Here is a 24,891-nt window from a genome sequence, read left to right on the forward strand (position 1 = left end):
AAAGCTCGGCTCTGAAGTGAAAGACAATGTGTGCGTGCGCCCGCTTCCTGTTTATACCCGCGCGGCGGGGCGGGGGCGGGGGCGCGTGACGCGTTCACGCACGCCAACGTTCATTGGCTTGTTCTGTAGATACTCGAAGTTGATAGGGCTCTCTGAAGTGATCCCAATTACGTCGTCACGTCGACGTTACGTCGAACGTGAGCGACTGAAAGGGAACTGTAGTTTCGTGTCAGGGTTCGGACACTCACGCTTCAGGTTTGTTCTTGCTGGGGAGCGTGCGATTTCGAGTTCGCTTGGGCCGTGCGCCCTTCTGTCCTCTGTGTGTGTGTGTGTGTGTTTTGTTCGGCACGCGTTTCGGCCGCGTGCTTTTTCTCATTTTGTTTTGCTCCGTGTTGCACGCAGCTGGTGTTTTTTCACTGGATGCGTGCTTTCATGTTTGTTTTTTTGTGAACACGCGGCTTATGAGTCTTCTCATTAGCTGCGTGTTTGTGTCCTGTTTTGCACATGGCTAGTGATTTGTTTTGCTGGCCATGTGCTTGTGTTTTTGTTTTGTTTTGTTTCGCTTGTCAATTGTCTTGACCCCACCTACCTTGCTTCTTGATTATTGGTTAATTTGCCCCACCTGTTACCTCATTACCCTCCTCATTTGCTCCCCTTATAATCTCCTTGTGTTTGCAGTCCTGGGCCGGTTCGTCATCGACCTTACCCTTGTGAAGTCCTGTCTCCTGTCCTGCCTTGCCTTGCCTTGTCCTGCCTTGCCTTGCCAGTGTGTTTTCCCCTACGGTGTAGTTTTTGTTTGTTTATTTTATTTTATAATTAATAAAGCCCTATTTTCCTCCAGCAATTGAGTCCTCGCTCTATCCCTTCACCCACCCATTAAACCAGGATTTCCCAAACTGGGCTTAATTTAAGAACTGCAGAGCATTTGTGAGTTGATAAAAAAGCTACTAATCAATCAATTAATTAATCATACAAATAAAATAAAAATAATTTGAACACTTAAACATTAAAAATATAAATAATTTATTTGTTTAGCTGCATGTCAATGTGACCATTAACCGACATCAGAGAACTTTAAACATGCGAATGTGTTGTTAAATTATTGAAATATTACCTTCATTTCAAGTAAATATTTTATTTAAAGGGGTTTGGCTGACAAAAAATAAATAAATAAAATAAAATCCCTGAAATATATGAACAAACATTAATAAATATAAAAACAGCAATAATATTACACGCCCAATGCCATTTTTTTTTCAGACTTCCAGAATCAGCAGTTATTAAAGGTCACTGGAAACGATGACGTCTATACATGGTGTTTGACGACTATACATCACCAGTGTATGGTAACTTGCATAATCAATGAATTATGAATAATTGAATGCCATTGTGTGAATATGTAATTATGCAATCCCTGAAAAGTAAATTATAATCTGAGCATTTTCAAATATAATATACTCTAATTACAAGTACTTAATTTTTTGGAATAGTTTGCACAAAAAAAAAATATTAAGCTGAACAACTGTTTTAAACATTTGCATTTGTAACAAGAAATGTTTCTTGATCAACAAATCACCATATTAAAATGATTTCTGAAGGATCATGTGACACCGAAGACTGAAATAACAGCTCCTAAAAATTTTGATTTGCAATCAAAGCAATAAATTACATATTCAAATAGAAAACATTTATTTAATGTTTTTATTATATTTTGATCAAATAAATGCAGCCTTGGTGAGACACTTATTATTAAAAAAAATATATTTAATCATCTATTTTTGGTCCTACTTTATATTAGGTGGCCTTACATTTAAATTAATCAGTTGATACAAAACACTTGTTGAGTGCATACATGTTTTTATATTTTAAATTATGTTAATGTAATTACATCTGTAATTACATAATAATTACATAGTGGTAATTTATTTCTGTAATTACATTTATAGTTACACTGTTGACCTATCCCTTACATCTTAACCCACCTTTAAACATACCAATACCACTAAACCTAACCTTACCCGTTTCTCACCTCAACAGCAGCAAGTGTTTTGCAATAAAATAGTAACACAGTAAGTACATCGTACATATTTATTTGATGTAAGTACATAATAATTAAGGCCACCTAATATAAATTGAGATTCTGTTTTCAGTGTATTTTTTTCATTAGGTTTGAGCCTGATTCAGACATTTTTATTTGTTCCATCACAGACAACTCTATCAAACATACTGAGAGTGCATTTTAAAATTTTGCATGCATACAAATGAACAAAATGTGAACATTTACAGTGTTAATATTATCTTTTAAGGCCACCAGACATGTAGCAATTGTAACTGGTTTAAAAAAAAAAAAACACACACAACTTAGAAAGAGAAAAATGTAGGAAATGTAATCAGTCATTAGACCAGTGCAGTGAGGTCAGGGTAATTTGGCTAAAATAAGCTGACAGTGATACGACCCAGACTACTGCGAGTATCATTTTCAACACATTTCTTCACCCGTCACCCTGCAGAACACTTTACGAAAGAGGGTTTGTAAAGCGCAAGAGTCTTTACAGATGATGGGCGCTTTGAACTTAGACAGCAGGCTTTGAAAGGAAGTGAAAAATTGTGATTCACACAGGGCAGACAGACACATTATATTATGGAAATATATTTTATTGTTCTTTAGTACACTCATTTCATTAATGTTTAGAATACACATTATCTGCTAGAATTTGAAGCTCATTTAGGCCAATAATGGAGGGCACCACTTAGGCCCAGCTGAGCAAAACATAATGTTCTCAAGAGGACTAATGCAAACACTGTCCACTGATTTAGTTAGCTTAAGTAAATGTGTGTTATTGTGAGTAAAACTAAATGACAACTAACCATTAAGGCTGTTTTCCAATTTGTGCTAGTATAAAATACTTTTTTTTTTTTTTACTTTTTTTTTAAAGAAAAACATTTCAACTGATTAGAAATGAGACAACCACGTATTTTTGGTGATTTTGTGGCAGACACACTTTTACAAATGTGATATGACAGAGATGAATGTCTTTAGGGCATGTGTAGGATCAGTTCTTAACTGTTTATATGTAATCTGGATTAAACAATACTTTTTTATCCCAAAATATTTTGATGAATAAAAAAAGTTAAAAAACAATTACTTTCACTTTTAATCAATTTAATGCATCCTTGCTGAATAAAGTATTCATTTCTGAGATATGAATGAAAAATATTTGTGGAAAGTTTATTTGCTGATCTCCAAACATAAATCTATACAGGCAAGAGCACCGCTACACTGTGGGCCAAACAGCAAACATGCATGCTATATCTCCTTATGAGATTCTGAAGGCCAACTCTGAACATCTGGGCAACGTTTAAGAATGATATTACAATGACCTAATGCTAAAATGATGGAATGATTGGAACTGTTAATTTGCTACATTAACATTTGTCACTGCAGCATGGCTCATTTTCACATATGCTGCACTCATGTGTCTTTGAAGGCTGGTGGAACTCAGTATACACTTAAGTAAAAAAACTGAGAAATGACGTCTTTAGCAGCAGGAGCTCATGTGGGCGTCAAACTGACCAATGATTATGGTTCCACGTATGTCTAAACCCAAAGACCTGTCTTATACAATAGGAGAATTACACCCATGCACCAACAACTATACCTATTCGGCAGTTAATATAGATGCTTTTGACTTCACTTGACCCTCTGTTCCCATGTTATATAAACCGAATGCTAATTTAAAAGAGTACCTGCGGATATTCACTGAACCAATCGAGTGCATCTAAGCCTCCACTAACACCAGAGTCTAGCTAATTAGAGCCGGCTTACTTTGGTCTTTTACAATAGAGTTGCAGGAAAGAAGCCAGTGGGGAAGTCCAATTCAATATGCTTTTATCTTCTGGCTTGTCTTAAATAAATGCATGCGCAAACAGTTCTGAAACGGGTCAGATTAAACACTTTGATTATTAGTGTGTGAATAGTGATGGTGGCCACACACAGATCTTGCTTTTACAGCTCATGGAATAAACCCAACATGAACCACTGGATCAAATCAATAAGATTCATGATGTGTTTATGCATAATAAGGAGATGATATGGATTAGATAAGGGTTTAATACATCTATGTGGAATATAAGAACACAACTTTTGGTTTCTAATAAAAGACGCTTGTTGAGATTCTCTTGCAAAATGTTGAAATGTGAGGGATAAAGACTGCAATGAATTATACAAGAAAAGGACAAATTGGACTGATTGGCATTGGAATAAACATACTTGTTTATTTTCTTTTATTAACTTAAACCAAAGTCAGAAATGTTGCAATAAACTGAAAAATAAGTTTACTTTGAATTACTGTGACTAAAGTAAATAAACCCTAAAAAAAGCACGTAATCAAATTATGATATCATAAACTAAAATTACAGTAAAAGTAAAACAGAAAATACAAGAATAACAAAAGAAAGTCAAACTTGAATTGCTAAAATAACTAAAACGGAAATAAAAATCAATTGAAGCAATATCTAAATAAAGAAACACCTATAAAAATGACAAAAGCACAAAACTAAATTATCTAAAACTAAATTTTAATAAACTTACAGGAAAAATAAAACTGAAAATAAACAAATCAAAGCTATTAACAAATTCTATGATAATATAAATATTCCAAAAACTAAATTAAGCACTGAATGCCACTGCTATTTCTTTCAGAACAGTGCCCTCTTTTGGTGAAAATACAATTTGCAAATCGTTTAGATCACTGTAAAATCATATCTTTAGTTATCTTTCTAATTTGATCCAAAGCATATGCATCAGTTCTGCTCTACACCTCTGAATCAATCTATTTTGAAGCATCTGTATGAGAAGAACAAATATTTCCACATGATTTATTGGGGTCAAAGCATTCCAGTTATGACTAAGGCACAGTTGAATAGAGATCTGTTTGATGAAGTCTAATAGTCTGGCTCGTCCTTTGCTCTCCCACACATAGTGGAATCTTGAAGCGTAATGTTCTCTCTCAGCTGATAGTGATTCTTTGTGTACGAGAGCCGTTTACTGTTAAACTGATTCCTACGCTGCAAAAGGTCAGCAACAAAAAAATCCTTCTTTCAACAGGACAGCAAAACGCCTGCTTTGTTTGAGTCTGTTTTATGACTCTTTTTATGGTCATTTATTGCACATGCTTATTGGGGTCTTCTTTCAAACATATGTTGACTTGAATGGATTTTGTGCATACGGATGGGTGGTCCATGCCGGATACAACCCCAGTTTCACCCTAAATTGCCCATTTCTAAGCAATATGAAGTGGACAGAGGTGTCAGGGGCAAATGGTCAATACACATTATGCATAACTGTCCATCGCATATACAGTACATTCCTCTATAACACCTCTATGCTTCTTAGACTGTATATTCTGGATTTCTGTTGGAGTGCTTTAATAATTCTTTAAATTTATGCTAGTGTTTTAATTCAATAAGCATTATGTAGTTATGAGTTCACAGTCAATAGCACAAACCACTATAGTATGTATATTTCTAATGAAGTTATTATTTTACATTCTGAAGATTTTCTATTGCAAAAGGTTATTTCTACAATGTTCTGCTGTAGGATATAGTATTTTGTAAGTGCAGAAATATGTCCCACTTTACCAGATGCAGTGTCCCAATTTACCTGAAATGCCAGAGGGGAAAAAAGGGTGCTTAACATTTTTTTAATCTCTCTATGTTGCAAAATGTAGTGGGGGATACAAGAGACTTGGATAATTAGTTTAAAGCATAAATAGTGTTGGTAGAATAGATTTATTTGTATTTAATACACAGTTTACCAAAAAAGTGTCCCAATTTTGCTGACTTCAACCTACTTCAATTCAGCTAGTTCCCGAGGTAACATTTTAACTATATATACTAAAATAACTAATAATAAAATAATAATAAAAGCTAATTGAAATAAAAATGTGAACTGAAATAAAATATAAAATATAGCTTTAACTTATTTTAATTCACCTTTCTCATTTTCATTTAGATTAACTTGATGTAGCCTACTAAAATAACAAAAACTGAATTAGAAATAATAATAATAATAATAAAAGCTACACAGGCATATTAAAAAACAAACTGACAAATCACACGAAAATCACACTAAAAAACGTATTAATTAAAAAAGTGATTCAAACTATTAATATAAACTTTAAACAACAATGTTATTTTAGTATAATACAGATACTAATGCATAATATTTGGAAGTAGTTTTATTTGCTTTTATTTAAATTTTAGCTTAAATTTGAGTAATTTTGTTGTGCTTTTATATATTTTTTTAGTTTTTAATATTTTTTTATTTCGCTTTATGTGTTATTTTAGGTTCACGTTTAGTAATTTTTGTATTTCAGATTCAGTTAGAGTTCACAGCAACATTTCACAATTTTATTTACCTTTTTCACTCTAATATTTATATTTTATTTCATTTTAGCTTCATATTAATTAACAAATCGTTTTTAATAGTTTTAGTTAAAAATAACAAAATTGATCAACAAAATGTTTTAGACTGAATTACCAACGCATTGTGCTAAACAACAAATATATGCAATTTTCTTCTTTCAGTGAGTCATTTTCTCTTAAATGAGTCATTTCAAGTTATTTTCACTGCATGGGACCTGACTTGAGTGGGCATAATTCATTCCCATTTCATTTTACAAGAGTTTCAAGGCCACCAAGGGAAGAGAGAATGATGCCATTTATACTTACACTTCAGGTGCACTCCGTTAGCCACAAAAGAGCAGTCATTCAACAAAAACAGATATAATAGCCATAGCAACGTCTCTTTCTTGCTTACGCTGTCTTGATATACCACTAGAGGGCGCCCTAAGCTAAACCATATTGATGTGCACCTCACTCATCACTATGTTTAGATGAAATGATGGAATGACAGCTTCTGTAAGTGAACAAACTTCAAAAATAATGACTGTATTCAAACAGGTTTCTGACGCACTTACCTCGGCTTCCATTGCTCAGCCAAACAGGTATATCCGGAGCTTACCTGGACTTTCAGTCACCTTTCAGTCAGAGTCTGATTGCACTGACAAAGGATTCAGCAGCATACTGTGTAAAGAGACAGCAATAATCAGCAAATAATCTGCAAAAGGTTCAATGACAGTGACATCCGTGATCTAAAATTTGTGATTTGGATGTCATGACAGAAAAATCTGTGTGCTTTCAGAAGTGTTCAGATCTTACGGCCTGAAAAAAAGATTTGATTTCAGTCTAACATATTGCACCAGGGAAATATGCTGATATTGATAGGAAACATTCACAGTATGGGGCGACAGGCATCTTTCCAAGAACCAATGAATGCATAACCATAATAGAGTCCAAAGCTTGAGTCTGCAACATCAAGTTCAAGTCAAACGACTAACATCAAACCTTAGAGTCCATATATTCAGAAATGTTAGATACGTACCAACAGTACTATAAAAAATAAACAAATAAATAAAAATTTAAAAAAAGAAAACAAACATTTTTCTTTCTACACTGTAAGAAAAAAGGTGCAAAAGCTGTCACTGGGACAGTACCTTCTCAAAAGGTGCATCTTTGTCCCTAAAGGCACTGGTACCTATTTTTGAGTGTGTGGGATTTGTTTTATTTTCTGCATTTATTATTCCACATTTATTTTCATGCCATGGATCTTTTTTCTTCTTATTGTTGTTTCTTTGTTGGATTCATGTTGAATTTCTCTCTGTAATTTTCTTTTTTTTAATCCCATAAAGGGATTATTCTTTTCAGTAGGAAATAAAGCTCCTTCATTATCAGCATTTGGTGTAAAATCTATTTGGTCTGCACAGCTTGCTAATAGAGTTGCATTCGCTGTGCTGTCTTAACAACATGTTATCATGGCTGTTTAGAGATAATGATTGTTTTTAGATTCAGCAGACCCTATCATCATGTTGATTATTTATCCCCAAGGTCTCTCTTGATCTTTTCAAAACAGGCTGAGGTTAATGTTAGACATTTAATAAAAAATTTAGAGAACCATGACGCTGTGGCTTGACAAACCCGAGAGAATTACTCTGGTAAATTAAAACCAGACTTATAACTTCTTTTCTCATTTTCTAGTCCAGTCCACATGCAAACAGTCCGGTTAATGGTTATGTAATGCTTTTATGCATCGTTCTGTGTCTTTGATCGCATAGAAGTAACTAAAAGAAAGGAAGGAAGTAAATGTACCTCCGAAGATAAAAATATCTTCGAGTATGCTCTTTTGCAAAGGGATGGCACACTGAAAGAGATAGCTTCCAACCTAGAGACATGTATCAACACAAAACGTCTTTAAGCTCTGCATGTTCAGTACTTTGAACTCATTTTGCATAATCTCAGTAGAATAAAGCGCAAAGAACTGGAAATCTAAAAATAATATAATTTTGGCCATTATCCTAGACATTTATCTCCTCTGATTGTTCAAATGTAAAGAGGACAGAATGAGTTTAAAAACGCATCAGTGGTTTGGCAGTTTGAATGCTGGAGAAATAGGAAAACTGTAGGTGGTCTGGTTTTGTGACAAAATTCTGTTGCTGTGGCAGTGAAGAGATAACCGGGAAACAGCATTGATGTGACTTCTGCTCTGACTGAGCATCTGTTCTCTGTCCACAAGAGGTGATGATAAACCAGTGAAGGTGTGGGGTTCCTCAGAGGCCAGCTAAAGACATATGGTAACAGGACCCAGTGCTAACATCGTGGAGGTGATGGAGCGATATTTAATAATCAGAGGTGATAACAACATCCACATCAATTCAATGTGAGCAAAGCAGAGCAAAGAACAAAACACCCTGAGTTTTTTTTTTTTCTTTTCAAATTTGTAAAACTTTTGTCTTTGCAGTCTTTTCATTATATCAGGTCAGTGACTGGCCACTGGAGCTACAGTGCAACATAACCGTGACCTACTTGACACCACTGGCATTTAAACAGCAGGGGGCTCTGCATTGTTAATCTCTATGCAAAAACCCTAACCGGACGGACGGACAGACAGACAGACAGACAGATGACAAATGACCTGTGTTGACAGAGACATTAAACCTTAAAATTCCTATAAAAAAATGAAATTCCTTTAAAATAGTCGACCCCCTGAAAGTCATTGTATAATTTGTACACTTATGACTAGGCTTGCCGTACTGACAGCTCTGCCTGTCAATCACTCCATCGCTCGCTGCTTCCCGCCAGTATGAAGTTCCAGGAGCGCTCGTGCTGACCGCCGTTACCGGAGAACTGTCAATCACTCGTTCCACACCGCCTGCCGCTATGACGTCACGGGTGTTGCCGTTCTGACCGCGCCGCCTGTCAATCACTCCTTCACGGCGAGCGTGAGGAAAGTCTCTGCGCTGACTTGCGCGTGAATCCACTACCGTCCACAATGCTGGATACCGACGCAGCATCAGGTGAGGATAAAAGCCCTCCGCGTGCTGGAACGGTTTAGCAATCCGGGGGGAAATAAGCAAGAAGTATGGATAAACGCGACAAGAAAGCGAAAAAGGATTCAGGGAAGTCTACGAAGCGCACAGGCAAGCTGTTCCGGAGGAAATCGTTCAAATCAGTGGAAAGTTTGATGAGTAAGATCTTGAAAAGTTTGGGGAGCTTGGCTAACGGCGGAGAAACAACCGAACGCTCGGATGCTGAGGATGATGATGGTGGCTTTGGAGAAAGCGCACCTTGCGCGGGAAACTCGGGACACGTGAGAAAAGAGGACGGCAGCCAGGTGAGGAAAACTTGCTCGCTTCCATGCCGTTCCTCCGCGAGAGAGCGACTGTTCTCGCTGTACGGGGATAAAACGCCAGGCGTGCTGGGTCTGAAGAACCACGGGAACACCTGCTTCATGAACGCCGTCGTGCAGTGCTTGAGCAACACGGATCTGCTCGCTGAGTATCTGTGTCTGGAGCGATATAAACTGGATCTGTGTCACAGGGGGATGAACGGGTTTATAAAGAATGAGAACGGTCAGCAGGAGAAAGAAGAGGTTACGGAACGGCTAGCGACTTTGGTCCGAGCGCTTTGGACTTTTCAATATACTCCTCAACTCTCGGCTGAGTTTAAGGTAGACTCAAGTAAACTGTTACTTTATTATTTTGTCACTGACGCTTTTATCCACTTATTACAGGTACAGGATCACCTAGGAACCCCGTGAAAGTTCCTCAGATATCCCATAGTATTTAAGGAACCTACACATTTCAAGCTGCTCAAATGCTCTTCGCGTTATTATGGGGTTAATGGAGGAAACCATGAGTGTCTATAAAGGTTCCATGTATAGGATTTGCAGCCTGATACATTAGAAGAACTTTTTAAGGCCTTCAAAGAGCTTGCAAAATCCTTTATGCAAAATGATTATGCATGCATGCATTTTTATGACAAAATACTGTATTTATTGAGAAAATGTACTTTCAAAAAGCAATTCCATGCCAGATTAGAATGAACTAATGTGATTAAAATGGTGAAAAACGGGTAAACAGACAGCACCTAAAATGCACACACTCCCTTATATATTGATTTATTTTAACTTAAAATCTTGATGTTGACAAAGAAACTCATGGACATGTGCGGTGTCAACTATACATGTAACTTAAAATCAGCTCATGGAGATTTCTCTGGCCAGTTTGTTGAGTATGTGAGCAAATGCGTTCCCACAGGATGATCTGTTCTTAGCAAAAAATAGATCAGGACGAGAAACTTTCCACAGATAACATTATCAAAGAGTACACTCTCAGATAAGACATCACCACACTGGATACCGACCACAAAAACGAGTGCGATCCGGAATGCAAGTCTTATGAAACACTTTTGCTTTCTCAGAAATGTACTAGTGTAACACATTTACTAGAAGAATTATAAGAAAAGAGCTTGCCGCTACAGTCTTTAAGACAGAGGGGGCAGATGGCAAAAAGCTGAAGGCTTACTATGGTAGTATGAATGTTTCACAATCACAGTCACATACGGATTATTAGTTCAGGCTTTGTCGTCTACATAAAAGATATAGTCAATATTGCCAACAAATTCATTCAGCAACACTCTTAAAGGCATGTATGGTTCCATTAAGAACCTTTTTACAATCATTCCATTCCACAAAAGATTCTTTATAGTCGAAAAAGGTTCTTTAGATTATTAAAACATTCTTCACACTAAGAAAAACGTTCTGTTATGATATCATCTGCTTCTTTAAGCTTCTCACAGGGTTAAGCCATTTATCTTGAGGTAGGAGTATCTAAAGAATCTAGCAGGTGGGAGAAATCCAGAAAAGATTTCAGTGGAAAAGTGTCATGGAGAAGAGGTGGGAGTGTAGCCATAAGGTAGACCTGATGCTCTGATGGGAAACAGAGGCCCAGTTCTATTCACACCCTACTATCAAAAGTCTGAAATGATTGCCTTGAAGGCCCCCGCTCTGGGATGGCTGACTGTTAGACGAATGAAGAATTACAAGAATACTGAAGGCAAAATATAAAGCTGTGCCCACTCAAAAACACATTTATGTATAAATCTGAATCAAAGATCATCTACTGTATGTATTTTGGGTGTGTCTACACAAGACAACATTAACAGCTTCATCTGATTCTGAGTCTATAATGACTTGCATGTCATAAATTTACATTAGGCCGTCTGAGGCATGATTTGCTTTTTCCTGTTGACAGAGCCCAGGGTATCTTGTCTTGAGACGACATAAATAAACTCTCTCTGCTTCTCAGACGTCTGCGAGAGTTAATGAGTGCCTAACCGCAGATACGGGGAGCCATCTATAAACAATCAAGAGCTCTACCCTATCATTTATGCCTCCCACTGCGCTTAACTTCATTTGCTTTAATATCGGCTTCAGTAAAGTGCAATCTATTTCTAATTAGACTAAAATGGACCTGAATTACACAGTGAAAGCAGTACAAGTGGTAACTGGTTCAATTATGCCATTTCTAATGCAAACGAAGACCAAAATCTTGTGTAACTTGTGAGCTGGAACTCAAATCAATGAGTTGTTAAAGGGGAAAGGAGCTTTTTGGTAGAGCTGGTATGCGGTTGATGGATGTCAGGCTGGTATTTCACAGATCACAAGGTCGTGTTGTGTATAGTTCCTGATTGATGTCTAGTCAAACTCAAAGGGGAATGTAGTTAATGGTTGATCTGAGTATATAGTAAGTCATCAAGTCTGCTGTGTCAGTATTGGGAATGAAAACAACTGGAATTCAAAATTTTGTACTCCACAGTGTACTTCTAAAAGTTGATGAAACTAGAAGATATATGCATTAAAAAAGCATTCTTTCTTTTACAGGAAACCAAAAATTGGTGGTTTATCTTGTCAGGAAGGGCGTCTAGAAATCTTTAATAAAATGCTGTCTGAGATAAGAACGTCTAAATGAAATGAACAACCTGCAAAGAAAGGAAAAAATTACCATGGAAAACCTGGAAGTATTTAAAGAAATAAATATATAAAAAGTTATATAATATAATATAATAGTAGAAATTACTCATTGTGAATACAGTGTAAAATGACTTTTAAAAATCCTTATCCAGTCATCACTATAACAACTCCCATGGAAATTCATGTTTTAATATGAAATAGACAGAAAACTGCATTGCCAAATAATTTCATGAGGTCTAAGGCAATTAATTATTTTATCCTTATATTTGGGTTCACTGATGTGATGCTGAGGGGGAAAAAGGCCTTTGAAGATCAAAGCTTTGATATTTTAACTGTCCAACTTCTTTAATACCATTTTTTAATTTTTAATTATTTAATGGATGATGGTGCTTTTCCTTCTTATAACACCTGTCCTTATATATATATATATATATGTATATGTGTGTGTGTGTGTGTGTGTATATATATATATATATATATATATATATATATATATATATATATATATATATATATATATACAGTATATATATACACATATAACACTGGGATATTTCTCTATACATGCAATTTGTTAGAATATGGCTGGGGGGAAATCAGAAGTGTCTGTCAATGTCGATAAACCAGTGTTTATTAATCAAAAAGCAAAAATAAATAAAATTCATGGTTAGTCTCTGCTTAAAGGACCTGCTTCCATATTATTAGTTCATCCGTTTCTGCGCAAAACTACCATTCAAATCAGATCTCTTCAGGCTGAGCACTCATCGATGAAAAGGAAGCCTTTCTTTTCATATAAAACTGACAGGAATCCTCTCTTTAATACCACAGATAAGTGGAAGCCTACATTTCTCAAAGTTTTCACGTGCGTCAAAGACATTTCACAGGACCAGAATGAAAATATTCTCCAGTGACTGTTGACTATATATTATAAATTAAACATTGGGCTACATTTTCTTTCTCACAACACATGTCTTGGGATCTTTGACCTCTTTGAGGAGTATATAGGAGTTTCTCTGTCACGTGTTTAATTAGAAGGTGCTTTGAATAAATTGTTGTTCCTATGAATAACTCCTTTGAGAGTGAAGCATTTAGCGGAGGAAACTATTCCAAAAACTAGGTTTTTATTCTTTTGAAGATGGGTTTAAACTCTGTGACCACATGACCCACTTTCTCACTATATGACTAATGGTAAGATTATTAAGTTATCTCAGTCTGTAGGCCTACGGCTTCATATTATTATCTGCAAGTTGCTCCCAGCTGCTAGATTGAGTTTGTATGGTTAATGCTGCTGTAATTAATCTTTATGTCACTCAGCATTAAAGTTATGATTTTAAATTCACCTGACATTCAAGACGTCTTTAAATGATGTGGCCTTCAAGTCTTGTTGTAATCAAATAAATCTCTTTTGCTCAGCAAGGCTGCATTTATTTGATCAAAACTACAACAAAAGCAGTAATATTGTGAAACATTATTGCTATTTAAAAATATATTTTTATAAGAATATATTTTCAAATGTAATTTATTCCTGTGATGCAACGCTGAATTTTCAGTATCATTACTCCAGTCTTCAGTGTCACATAATCCTTTTGAAATCATTCAGACATTGCTGCTCAAGAAACATTTCTTATTATTATCATTGTTGGAAACAGCTGTGCTGCTTAATATTTTTGTGAAACCCATGTTACATTTTATGGATTAATTAATTAATGTAAAAGTTCAAAAGAACAGCAATTATTTAAAATTATACATATTTTATTATACATATTTGTCACTTTTGAATTAAAGTATTAATTTCTTTAAAAAAAAATCTTTACCGACCCCAAACCTTTGAGGAGAAACATACTGGATAAAAATGTACTACTGTAAAGAAAACCAAAAAACTGCTGCTGGTCTCTGCCAATGCATTTCATAAAAACTTTTTTTGTGATCACAGATGTGAAGAGGATTCTTTATTTATTAATTTACACAGTTTTTGTCATGATCAGCAGTGAGGAGCATCATTCACTGTATAGCAGAATGCAATTTACATCCTCCATCTGCTCCCTATCGCATCTCAGTATCTAACAAACTGTATGTTGTGAGTCAGATCCACTGCAGTTATTCACTCCAGGATTGCTTTTTCTAGAGATTCACTAGATAACTCGGCATCATACACATGGAGTGAATAAACAGGATCATGTTTAGTTGGATCATGTTTAGGATCATGTTTAACTTTTTGTGTTCTCTATATTCATAGACAATCTGATACTACTACTATTTGTGTGTCCTTTATCGTGTTTCTTGTCCAGATGACGGTATCCAAATACGGTGCACAGTTCCGTGGGAATTCCCAGCATGACGCTCTTGAATTCCTGCTCTGGCTTCTGGACCGCCTCCATGAGGACGTCAACTCATCTTCAAACCTCCCCAATGGGAATAACAGAGGAAAATCAAGTGGCAAGGTAAGAACAAGCGTGTCTCAGAACCCGCCCTGGGCTTGAAACAGAAATGATGCAACATTCAATCTCAAAAATTGGCTCAAAATTGGATTTTTTTTCCTTCACATTATGATATATTGTTAAACCCCAAACCACAAATCATCACCTGAAATATCTGCAATAAGAGAACTCACAATTATTTTGCAGAATAATAAGTTAGTATGAGTTACCAACGGCTCTTCTAAACCCCCATATGGCCAAAACAGCTTTTACCTTCACCATTACAGTAACTTGGCAAGGTCAGAGAGTCTCATCTACACACCCCTGCCACCCGTAAACAACACATCTGTTTATGAAATATGGAGATTCATGCCAAGCGCCATAGTGTGCATTGAGCCACAGTGGTCTTCTTGTACCTAACCTTGGAATTGCCCAGATGAATAGCTTTTCACAGTGGCTGTGATCTTCACAAGGCGAGATTCATGGGGATTGGGGTTGAAATTGATTCGAAACCCATAGCGTTTCGCAGGTCTATGTGTGCAAAGGTTTTCATTCATCTTGGACCTCAAATGGAGCCACATCACCATGGCAGCAAGTCGCAGAAACCTCCGCAATTATTGACACTCCAGGAGAAACATGCATTTGTTGTTTATTACATTAACTTTACACTGCATATAAACGAGAAATCTAATTTTGTAATATCAAATTGTTAGGAAAAAACATCTATTTACTCTTTGAAATTAGGGCAAGAAGAGTTTAATACATTACCTGTTATTACTGCACCTTATCTCCACTGTTAGTTTTTAAACACAGCAGAGCCCCAATAATGGAGAAGACTATTTTCTTTAATAAAGCCACTGCCTTATTTAGAAACCTTTTGTCAGGCAGTTTCAAACGACTGGAGGACAAAGGAATATTTTTCACCATGCACTGTGCTAAGGCTGAACATTTTAAAAAAAATCTGCTTTCATGCCAGCCATCAGAGATCTTCTTGTCTGAAGAAAGCCTATGCTATTTTTAAAATCACAAATGTAAGCAGCTGAAGTTTACTGAACATTACAGGAGCTTTGATTGGTGATGGCTTCTGAGGTCAGATGAGGTCTTTTGGCAACAAACATCAGAAACTGAAAAGAAGCTAATCACCACTATAAAGTATGGAGTTGTTGTCTACCAAAACCAAATAAATAAACATATCACAATATATATCCAAAAGAACAAAAAAGAGTGAATTATCTGAATTTATACAGTTTGTAATTTATATGGTGCAGCACAAGCCTAAAAGAAAACATACAAGGTTAATAATTTTAAAAGCTTTAAAAAAACTTTATATATTAATTTGTGTTTATTTCAATCCAAAGCAAATTACATCTTTGAGCCAGTAGGTGGCAACAAGCGACTGTATTAATGAGTGAGTCATTGAATCGTTCACTTAAACGACTTATTCAACACTTATACATTCAGGAACCAACCAAGTTATGGTTTTTGTGGGTGAATCACTGACTCATTCACTGAATTGATGTGACAAAAATGGCTAATTCACTACTGTACGAAACACCACTACTGTGTGTTGCTTGTGGACATGTAATGGCTATAATCAGGCTTTGTTAAAAGGGGCGTAACAGATTACAGTAACCTCAAATGCTGCCTCAACTAACTTGGTGAACCTGCTGTTTATCTGTTACTGAGAACAAAATGCTTTTTGGTGTATGAAACATTGGAGTTTAGACATCACCAGAGTGAATTTGGGTAACATTAAAGCCATTCAGTGTGAAATAGAGGAGGGTAACAGATTTTGGTAACCTGCTATGCTGCCTTGTCGGATTTGTTGACCCTGCTGTATCTGTAACTTTTCACATAAGACCAAAATGCTTTTTGGGATATAAAATAGAGGAGGTTAGACATCACCAGAGTGAATATGGAGAACATTACAAGCATTCTGTGTAAAATAAAGGCGAGTAGCAGATTTCGGTGCCGCCTTGTCAGATTTGGTGACCCACTGCAGTTGCATTGCTGCTTTTAAATGTTTTTCTATATAAGTACAAGATGGACGTCTTTGATGTCGTAACATATCATTGCTTTGCTTATGAGTGCCGCATTTATAATACTGCATGACAAGAAGTTAAACTTTTAACCCTTGTTGGGACCCCTCTCTGATCAGTGTCCCTGGATTTTCGTCCTAACCCGACTTTATGCACTTCTTTGTATCACCTCTGTCTTCACAACAACACATCAGAAGTTATACATTACTATTATTCATTTCATAAGTTATGAAGGTAAAATGACGTCAAAAAGATTTGCATGCGCAGGGTAAGATTTGTGAAAGTGTACATAAGATAACAAGCGTAAATTAATTTTGCATGCGCAATAAAAGATTTGTAAAAGTGTAAATCGCGTTTCAAGCGTAAGAGAAAAAGATTTGCAGCCTTTGACTGATTTTTGTAAGTGTAATTCATGTATTGTGAAACTGCAACTTCATGCTAAGGCAAAATAAATATGATCTGTATTCTTCTGACTTCCATTTTTCCACGCTTACACTTTTGGCACTGTTGTTTCGCCCAGATACAGCCAAAAGTATTGCAAGTCTGTGCACAGCGTTTTGCAAGCGAAAACAACCATATCAAGAGCTGCAATATGGATTGACCGTGTAAAACCAATATGTGTGTGTAGAAAACAAATCGTTGCAACTGTCTAAATGACTTATTGTGTGCGTAGGGCAAAATGTTCCCCAAATAACCTACTATTTACGTCTACGTCTTTTGGCATGATTAAACATTCTCACTGATTTCAGATTTGCAAGCGCGAGACGGCGGGACTTTCTTCTCGCAGCCAATCAAATGAGGCTCTCGCTGACTCTCGATTTACTCTTATCTGATTGGTTCAATAAACACTCCAGACGTGAGAACACATCTTTCTTAATTTGACTCAGCATCATTCTTATTATGGGGATGGTATTTTTAATGCACAGATACATATAAAAAAAATAAATTAATAATAAAATAAAACAAAAAAGCATGATCCTTAGAAGCTGTGTACCATTAGGCTGACTACCATGTGCTCATATACTGATTTTCAAGCTAGAGTGAACTTGGTTCGGATTGGTTCGACATTGCATTGAAATGTAAGATTTTACATAATCTGCCTACATCACTGAAATTATGTTAAACTTTACAATCAAAATGTTTAATAGCGCTTTGGCTGTATCTTTGCGAAACAACAGTGCCAAAAGTGTAAGCTGGAAGTCAGAAGAATACAGATCATATTTATTTTGCCTTAGCATGAAGTTGCAGTTTCACAAAACATGAATTACACTTACAAACATCAGTAAAAGGCTGAAAATCTTTTTTTCTTACGCTTGCTATCTTATGTACAAATCTTACCCTGAGCATGCAAATATTTTTGACATCGTTTTACCTTCATAATAGGTCCCTATTCTTGTTGAAGTTCCATGAAATCTAATTATTATTAGATACAATTATGCATTAGATCTAATTATTAAAATTTAATTAAACCAATAAAGGAAAATGCTGAAAAATGAAAACAGAAAACAGAATTTGGAAAAAATAAAACTGAATTCACAAAGCCCAAAATTTTTTTGTTAAAAATTTTGGTCAGACTTTATTTTAAGGTCCAATTCTCACTATTAACAAACCATTAACTACAACTTTTGCCTCAATAAACTAATCAGTTGCTGCTTGATAACAGTTAGTAAGCTGGTTGTTAAATTTAAGCCCGGCTCACACTGTGCGATTTTGGCCACGATTTGGTCGTCTGAGACAAATTTTGAAAATCCTAAAATCCTAAAAGATTCCTATAATCCTAGGCTAAAATCGGTTGTCTAGATCGCTGGTTTGACATGTTCACCAACAGCCGATTAATGGCCGTTGCGATAGATTTTTTCCTCCGATTAAATTCTGGCAGTGTCAGAAGATTTCAGACACTTTCCTGCAGTGTGACATCTCCTACGACGACCGTCAAACCAAGAACCAATAGGAGCACTGAACCTGATGACGCAATTAGCGCGACAACTTCAAACCATTCATTATTTGTAAAAACAATATATGTACAAAGTAAAGTTTACTTAAAGTTTATTTATTAAGGGGCAGGATGTTTAAACTCGAATAACAAAATTACCTCAAGTTCGCTCTGTAGAACTGGAAGTCCATAAAGTCCTCTTTTGCCCAGCCATGACTTGCTCCGCACACGTCGTCTTTTTCATTTTTTTTTAACATCAAGGCATGTAATTAATAAAACTAACGCTACACGTTGCTGTTGTTTGCTAGCTACCATTATAGCGAGAGAACGTGGGTCACGTATTGATGACGTAAAACTCCGGACAAGTCTTCTTGAGTACGTCCGTTTTTTTCGCGTCTTGACTGTCGTACAGTCTGACATTAAGACAACTGAGATCCTACAGTCTGACATGGGGATCATGTTCGTACAGTGTGACAAGCAACAATCGCAAAAGACTATTAAAAATCGCACAGTGTGAGCCCGGCTTTAGGTATTGTGTAGGATTAGGGATGTAGAATATGGTCATGCAGAATATGTGCTTTATAAGTACTAATAAACAGCCAATATGTTAATAATAGGCATGATAAACTAGTTAAAAGAGAATATTGGTCCCTATACTAAAGTGGTACCAAAAATCTATTAAATTATTGACATGGCATTGTTAATTATTAGATTATAGACATGCTTTTGACATAATTTAACCATTAAAACCAAAACTAAAAAAAAATGATTTCATAGTGCCCTAAAACTGTCATAAAATGTTACAAACCACTTAATTCAGAAAAACGGCAAAGGAAAAGTCACCCACAGTTTATAAAATAAGGTAGCACTTTATTTCGATAGTCCACTTTAAACATTCTACTAACAGTAACTTTGCAACTACATGTCAACTAGCAGTCGTTAGAGTATTAGTAGACTGTCTGCTTAATATCTTCTAACACTTTATTTTGATGGGTCCACAACATACAACATACTGACTATCAGAAACTTTGTATATGTCAACTTATTCTACTAACACTCAACCTAATCTAACAGTCTATTCTGAGAGTTAGTAGACATGGAGTTGCAAATTAACGAGAATTAGTTGACATGTAGTTACAAAGTTACTTATAGTTAATAGAATGTCTAAAGTGGATTATCAAAATAAAGTGTAACCAAAAGTAATTACTGACATGGATGATTAATGTCACGATGATGAAATGATATTACTGAATTCATATTGAAATGCTGGTGATATGTATTGTGTGCACACTAACGTAACACTTAGAAGTGTGACATCCCATTGGCTTTTACTAGTTACATGGCTTTTAGCACACAAACGTTTCTGCCGTTGGCACCATACCGATTGTCTCTTTTTGAACTCAACAGTGCTTGAATGGTTATCAGATGTGGTTTGATGTCGTTGGTTTTGTTCGCTAATTAATAATTTGGTTAGAGACACAAATTTGAACCACTACTTAGTGAAGAGACTTTGATTTTCTGTAAAACAACTCTTGTAATCAACAGTCTGGTTGCGCAGTGCCGTACTGTCTCTAGTTGATGATCTTTGTGTGTATGTGTGTGTTTGTGTCACGAAGCGGTTCAGCTCCTCTGGCTATGCCTGTGGCTACAGCCCTGCTTATTATCTCTGAGCAGTACTTTCATCCACTCTCTGTTGGTGCCCTTTTTGACTGAACTTGATCCATTATTAAAAGCCAGTTCTTTGTTCTTTTAAGTTATGTTCCTATGCTGGTACACAGATAAAGTCTATCTATAATGCCATTGAAAGCCATTGCAAAGTCAGTAAAAGAACGAACTGTATTCGAATTGACCATCGGTGTTGATACACACGTGTCAAGCTGTTAGAGATCTGTTTTTCACCTGCAGGTATAAAAAGATCTGAACAACAACGATACTAGCCTTCACAAAACGTACCGTGGACGTACCATTTTTTTTAATGTTAGGGAGGGAACCTCTGTAACCCCTTTCTATCAAAATACCTTTCTAAGTACAAATACCTCAGAAATCTCAGCAAGCCAGACTGTATGTACTTTACTTTCAAAGGTAGTTCAGGCCATTTAATTTGCTATTTTTATCAAAAATCAACCATTCATTAAAAAATATAAATAAGTCACTTCAAATGCAATAAAATACGATAAATAAACAGTTAAAATCCATTTTAACTCATGATTAACAAAACAAATTAAAATGTGCAATTAAAAAAATTTAAAATTATGGAATTAATGTTAAAAAATTAAGTAATTAGTTACAAAAAAAAATTAAGTAATTAGTACAATTAATTGTAACCAAAAAAATCCAGTTTTCAATTCTATACACACATGGACCCAAACATTATTAATTTTATATATATAAAAACAATGAATTTTATTATCCTTAAAAATATTTATCTTGTCATACACATTAAGAAATTTGCTGGAAAAAGCAGTTGAAAGTGAGAGGACGTTTATTTTTTGCAGAATTTATATGAAAATGCGCACACATACAGACAAGATGCCAAAATGAGACGAAAATAAAAAAAATTAAGTCTAATTCTGATCTCCACTTTGGCCACCCACCCAGAGTTCTCTGTTTCCGCCTCATATTCAATGTATTTGCAGTCAGGCTCGGGTCACAGGGATGGCGGGTGCCTCAAAATGTCTCATTTATGAGTCAGTACACATCCTAGAATGAGCGTGACCATGCCAAAACTCCTCCATACCAGCAAGTGTGAAGACACAGCCAAAGCCCAGCGGACGTTTTCAGACTCACTTTTAAAGACATGCTGTACATTATACATGTTCTAATGGAGGTTGACAAGTGCATGCCTGTAAACAAACAGTTAGATCTATTTATTTCACTTTCTCTCTTTCCCTCTCTCTCTCTCTGACCCCTAAGTCACTGATTTTTGGCATTCCCTTCTCTGTGTTTACTGGATATCACTCTGGAAACAGAGCTGGTGTGAAGCCATCTCTCAACGGAATGAAAGGACGCTTTTGTGAACAAGTGGATGAAAGAAGTGCTTGTTCCGGACATATGGACTGAAGGAGAGCGATAGAGAGAGGTGCACCCCCCCCCCCCCCCCCCCCCCCCCCACACACACACACACAGCCCTCATGCAGGGTATAATTTGATTTACAGTGATGTAATTATGATTGGGTCTAAAATTCTTACAATATTACACTTTCTCTTTAATTTGTCTGGCAGTTTATTACAGTAACTCAGGTGACAGTACCATCTGTTGATAAACGATGGCTGTACATTACAATGCAACACACATAGATCAATCAATGATGGACCACATATGGCTTCACTAGCCATAAGTGCAGGTTGAAAGTGAACACTTGCTAATGGACAGAGAAGTAGCAAAACAGTCTTGGATAACTGCAAAATTGTATATAAATGTCTGAAGAAGTTTGTTTCTAATAAAGCTTTTGAAGGCAAGACCGTTATCGTCTCTGCAGGATTTTTTGAGGCCATGGCTCTGAGAGTCTCTTTTTTCAGTCCCAGTCTAGCAGTGTAGGTCGTGCCACCTGCAGATGTTTTCTGTGGACTCGTCATTGGAGTATAAGCATCAGTAATGGAGATGAGTCAGAGTAGAGGAAGCTGCTGGAGGACTTCTGGTGTGCGGAAAACCACCTGCTGCTGAACATCTGCCAGACAAAGGGGTTGATGTTGGACGTCCGGCATATCAGGGACTTTCTGAAACTACCCAGGGAGACAGTATAGAAGTAGTGCAATCCAAACTACCTGAGCTGAGAAACACCAGAGCGAGTTGTAGTCTGCACTCCGGCACTTCTTTATTGGCATTGAAGGTTCCATGAAGAACCTTTAACATCCATTGAATCTTTCCATTTCACAATTTTTTTTTTTTTTTTACTTTAAAAATACTCTTTAGATTATTTAAATGTTCTTCACAAAAAATGGTTGTTTTAAGAACTGTCTACTTAAAGGGTCTTTGGGAAACTAAAAATGGTTCTTCTATGACGGCGCTGGAATCTTTATTTTTAAGATTGTGAGGTGAGCCTTTCGACTTGGCAGCACGCTACTAGAGATGTTCTGCTACTGACTCAAGTGTTTTTCCATCAGTTTGGAGAGCAACACCAGCTCAGAGGATTACATAATCTGATAACTAGGCACACACAGAATATATATAGAATAATATTATGTGTATATATGTATAAATGTGTTAGATATAATGTTTGAATGACTTCAGCAAATCTGTGGCCGCAGGATATCACTAGTTTCTCACAATGCTCTGGTGTGATCTTGGTCCACTCTTTTCCAGTCTCTTGCATAGTTGGGTGACTGTAGTGGGTTTCTTACCCATACCTTTGTCACCAAGGATTTTCCAGAGATTTTCAGCCGGGTTTAGATCAGGATTCTGGCCTGGACATTTCATTATTTCAATGTTTTCAGATTCAAGGAACACTTTATAATAATAATAATACATTTTATTTTATATAACGCCTTTGAAAGTTACTTCTCAAAGCGCTTTACAATAAAAAGGATAAAGTTTTTTTTTTAAATTACAGTGGTAAAAACAAAAATAAAAAGACATCAAAAACAATATGAGAGAAGCGATACCCCTAAAAAAACAACTAACAAATCAAACCTAAGCAAGTCTTTAAAAAGTGAGTTTTAAGATAACATTTAAAGACATTAAAAGATTTAGCATTTCTAATATCACAGAGAAGAGGGATCCAGAGTTTTGGAGCTAGAGAAGAAAATCCCGGTCAACCATAGCGCGTAGATGAGTTTAGGGAACAGTCAAGAGGCCCGAATCAGAGGAACGGAGATCACGCCTAGGAGTGTAGACAGTTAAAAGCTCTGATAGATAATTAGGTGCCAAGCCATGCAAGGCCTTATACATAAGCATAAGAATTTTAAAGTCTGTTTGAAACCTAACAGTGAGCCAGTGTAGAGATTCCAAAATTGAGTGATGTGCTCCCTAGTTCAGGGCCCATATTGATCAAGATTCTCAAAGTGCCACTTTAGTCTTAAGTTTGAAAGTAGGAGTAAATTTCATGAGCACTTAAGTATAAAAGCAAGTTATCCATTTTTTTAAAGCTAAGAATCATTCTTACTCTCCCAGTTATTTAAGACTGCTCGAGAGGTCTCTCAAGTGGTTAGGAGTTGCCAGCAGGGGCTTGTGATGGCGTTGAGGAGACGTGCGCGAATCTTTCAAGAGAGGAAGAATGTTCTTGAAATGTTTGGCAACGAGCACTTAATGAAACGGTTACATTTCCTCAGTTCAAAACGAGTAAACGTTACGGGTCCCGGGCGCAGAACATGCAAGCAGATTAAAAGTACCTGAATTATCAGGAGAAACAAAAGCACACGCAAACTTCAGTGTCTTTCTGCAGGCACAGCTTGGTAGCGTCTCTTTATTAACATTTGTCATTCATGGTAACAGTATAATACTGAAACCTTTTTCGATGCTTTCACAGTTAGCCCATCAAGTTGTAATCTCAAATCACATTTCATATAATCAGAAAATCTTCAGATATTCCTTTGCTGTATGTACACTTGTTTTATAAAACACATTTCTTCATAACTCCTTTAATAAGCCCTTATGTCTTCTGTGGAAGCAGTATCTAATCATATGAAAGGACACCCTGTACCTCCTTCAAATCATCACACAGCGGTTACAAATGTATTATTCAAATGTAACGGTTACACTTGACACAAATTAGCAGTCACTCTCATAAACTATATACATACTCTAAACAAATATATATCTACATTTATCTGAGTCGTTTTCTGTTTAATTATCACATACTGAAATAAATGTATGATTATTTACAGGAGAATCGATTGTAACAAATGCAACACAGACCAACTGTTATTTTACCGGTACTTTCATCGGGATCAATCTACTCAATTAAGGAAAGGGAAAGGGAAGTGATTAATCATCGTACATAAGCTGTTCGCTTTCAAACACGTAGGAAATGTGTACCCGCATGTTTTTACAATCATTATAACACATTTTCATCTTTTTACCTGAATATATCAGGAGAAACAAAAGCACAAGCAAACTTCAGTGTCTTTCCGCAGGCGCAGCTTGGTAGCGTCTGAGCTAAACACAACACGCATCACCATGGTAACCCACAGCGC

At 36.2% G+C, this 24,891-nt stretch overlaps 1 protein-coding gene across 1 annotated transcript; it reads left to right on the forward strand.

Moving 5' to 3' along the window:
* Positions 1–9,324: 9,324 nt before the first annotated feature.
* Positions 9,325–17,659, forward strand: LOC306858380 (uncharacterized protein; the record flags this gene model as incomplete). The annotated part of the gene is made up of 3 exons (XM_079398893.1): positions 9,325–10,066; positions 14,659–14,811; positions 17,576–17,659. Exons 1-3 carry the CDS (start codon positions 9,479–9,481, stop codon positions 17,657–17,659), a joined length of 825 nt encoding a protein of 274 aa, XP_079255019.1. The 5' UTR covers positions 9,325–9,478.
* Positions 17,660–24,891: the final 7,232 nt, after the last annotated feature.

Source organism: Barbus barbus (assembly GCF_936440315.1).
Source record: "Barbus barbus genome assembly, chromosome: 3".
In the NCBI taxonomy this organism is placed as follows: domain Eukaryota; kingdom Metazoa; phylum Chordata; class Actinopteri; order Cypriniformes; family Cyprinidae; genus Barbus; species Barbus barbus.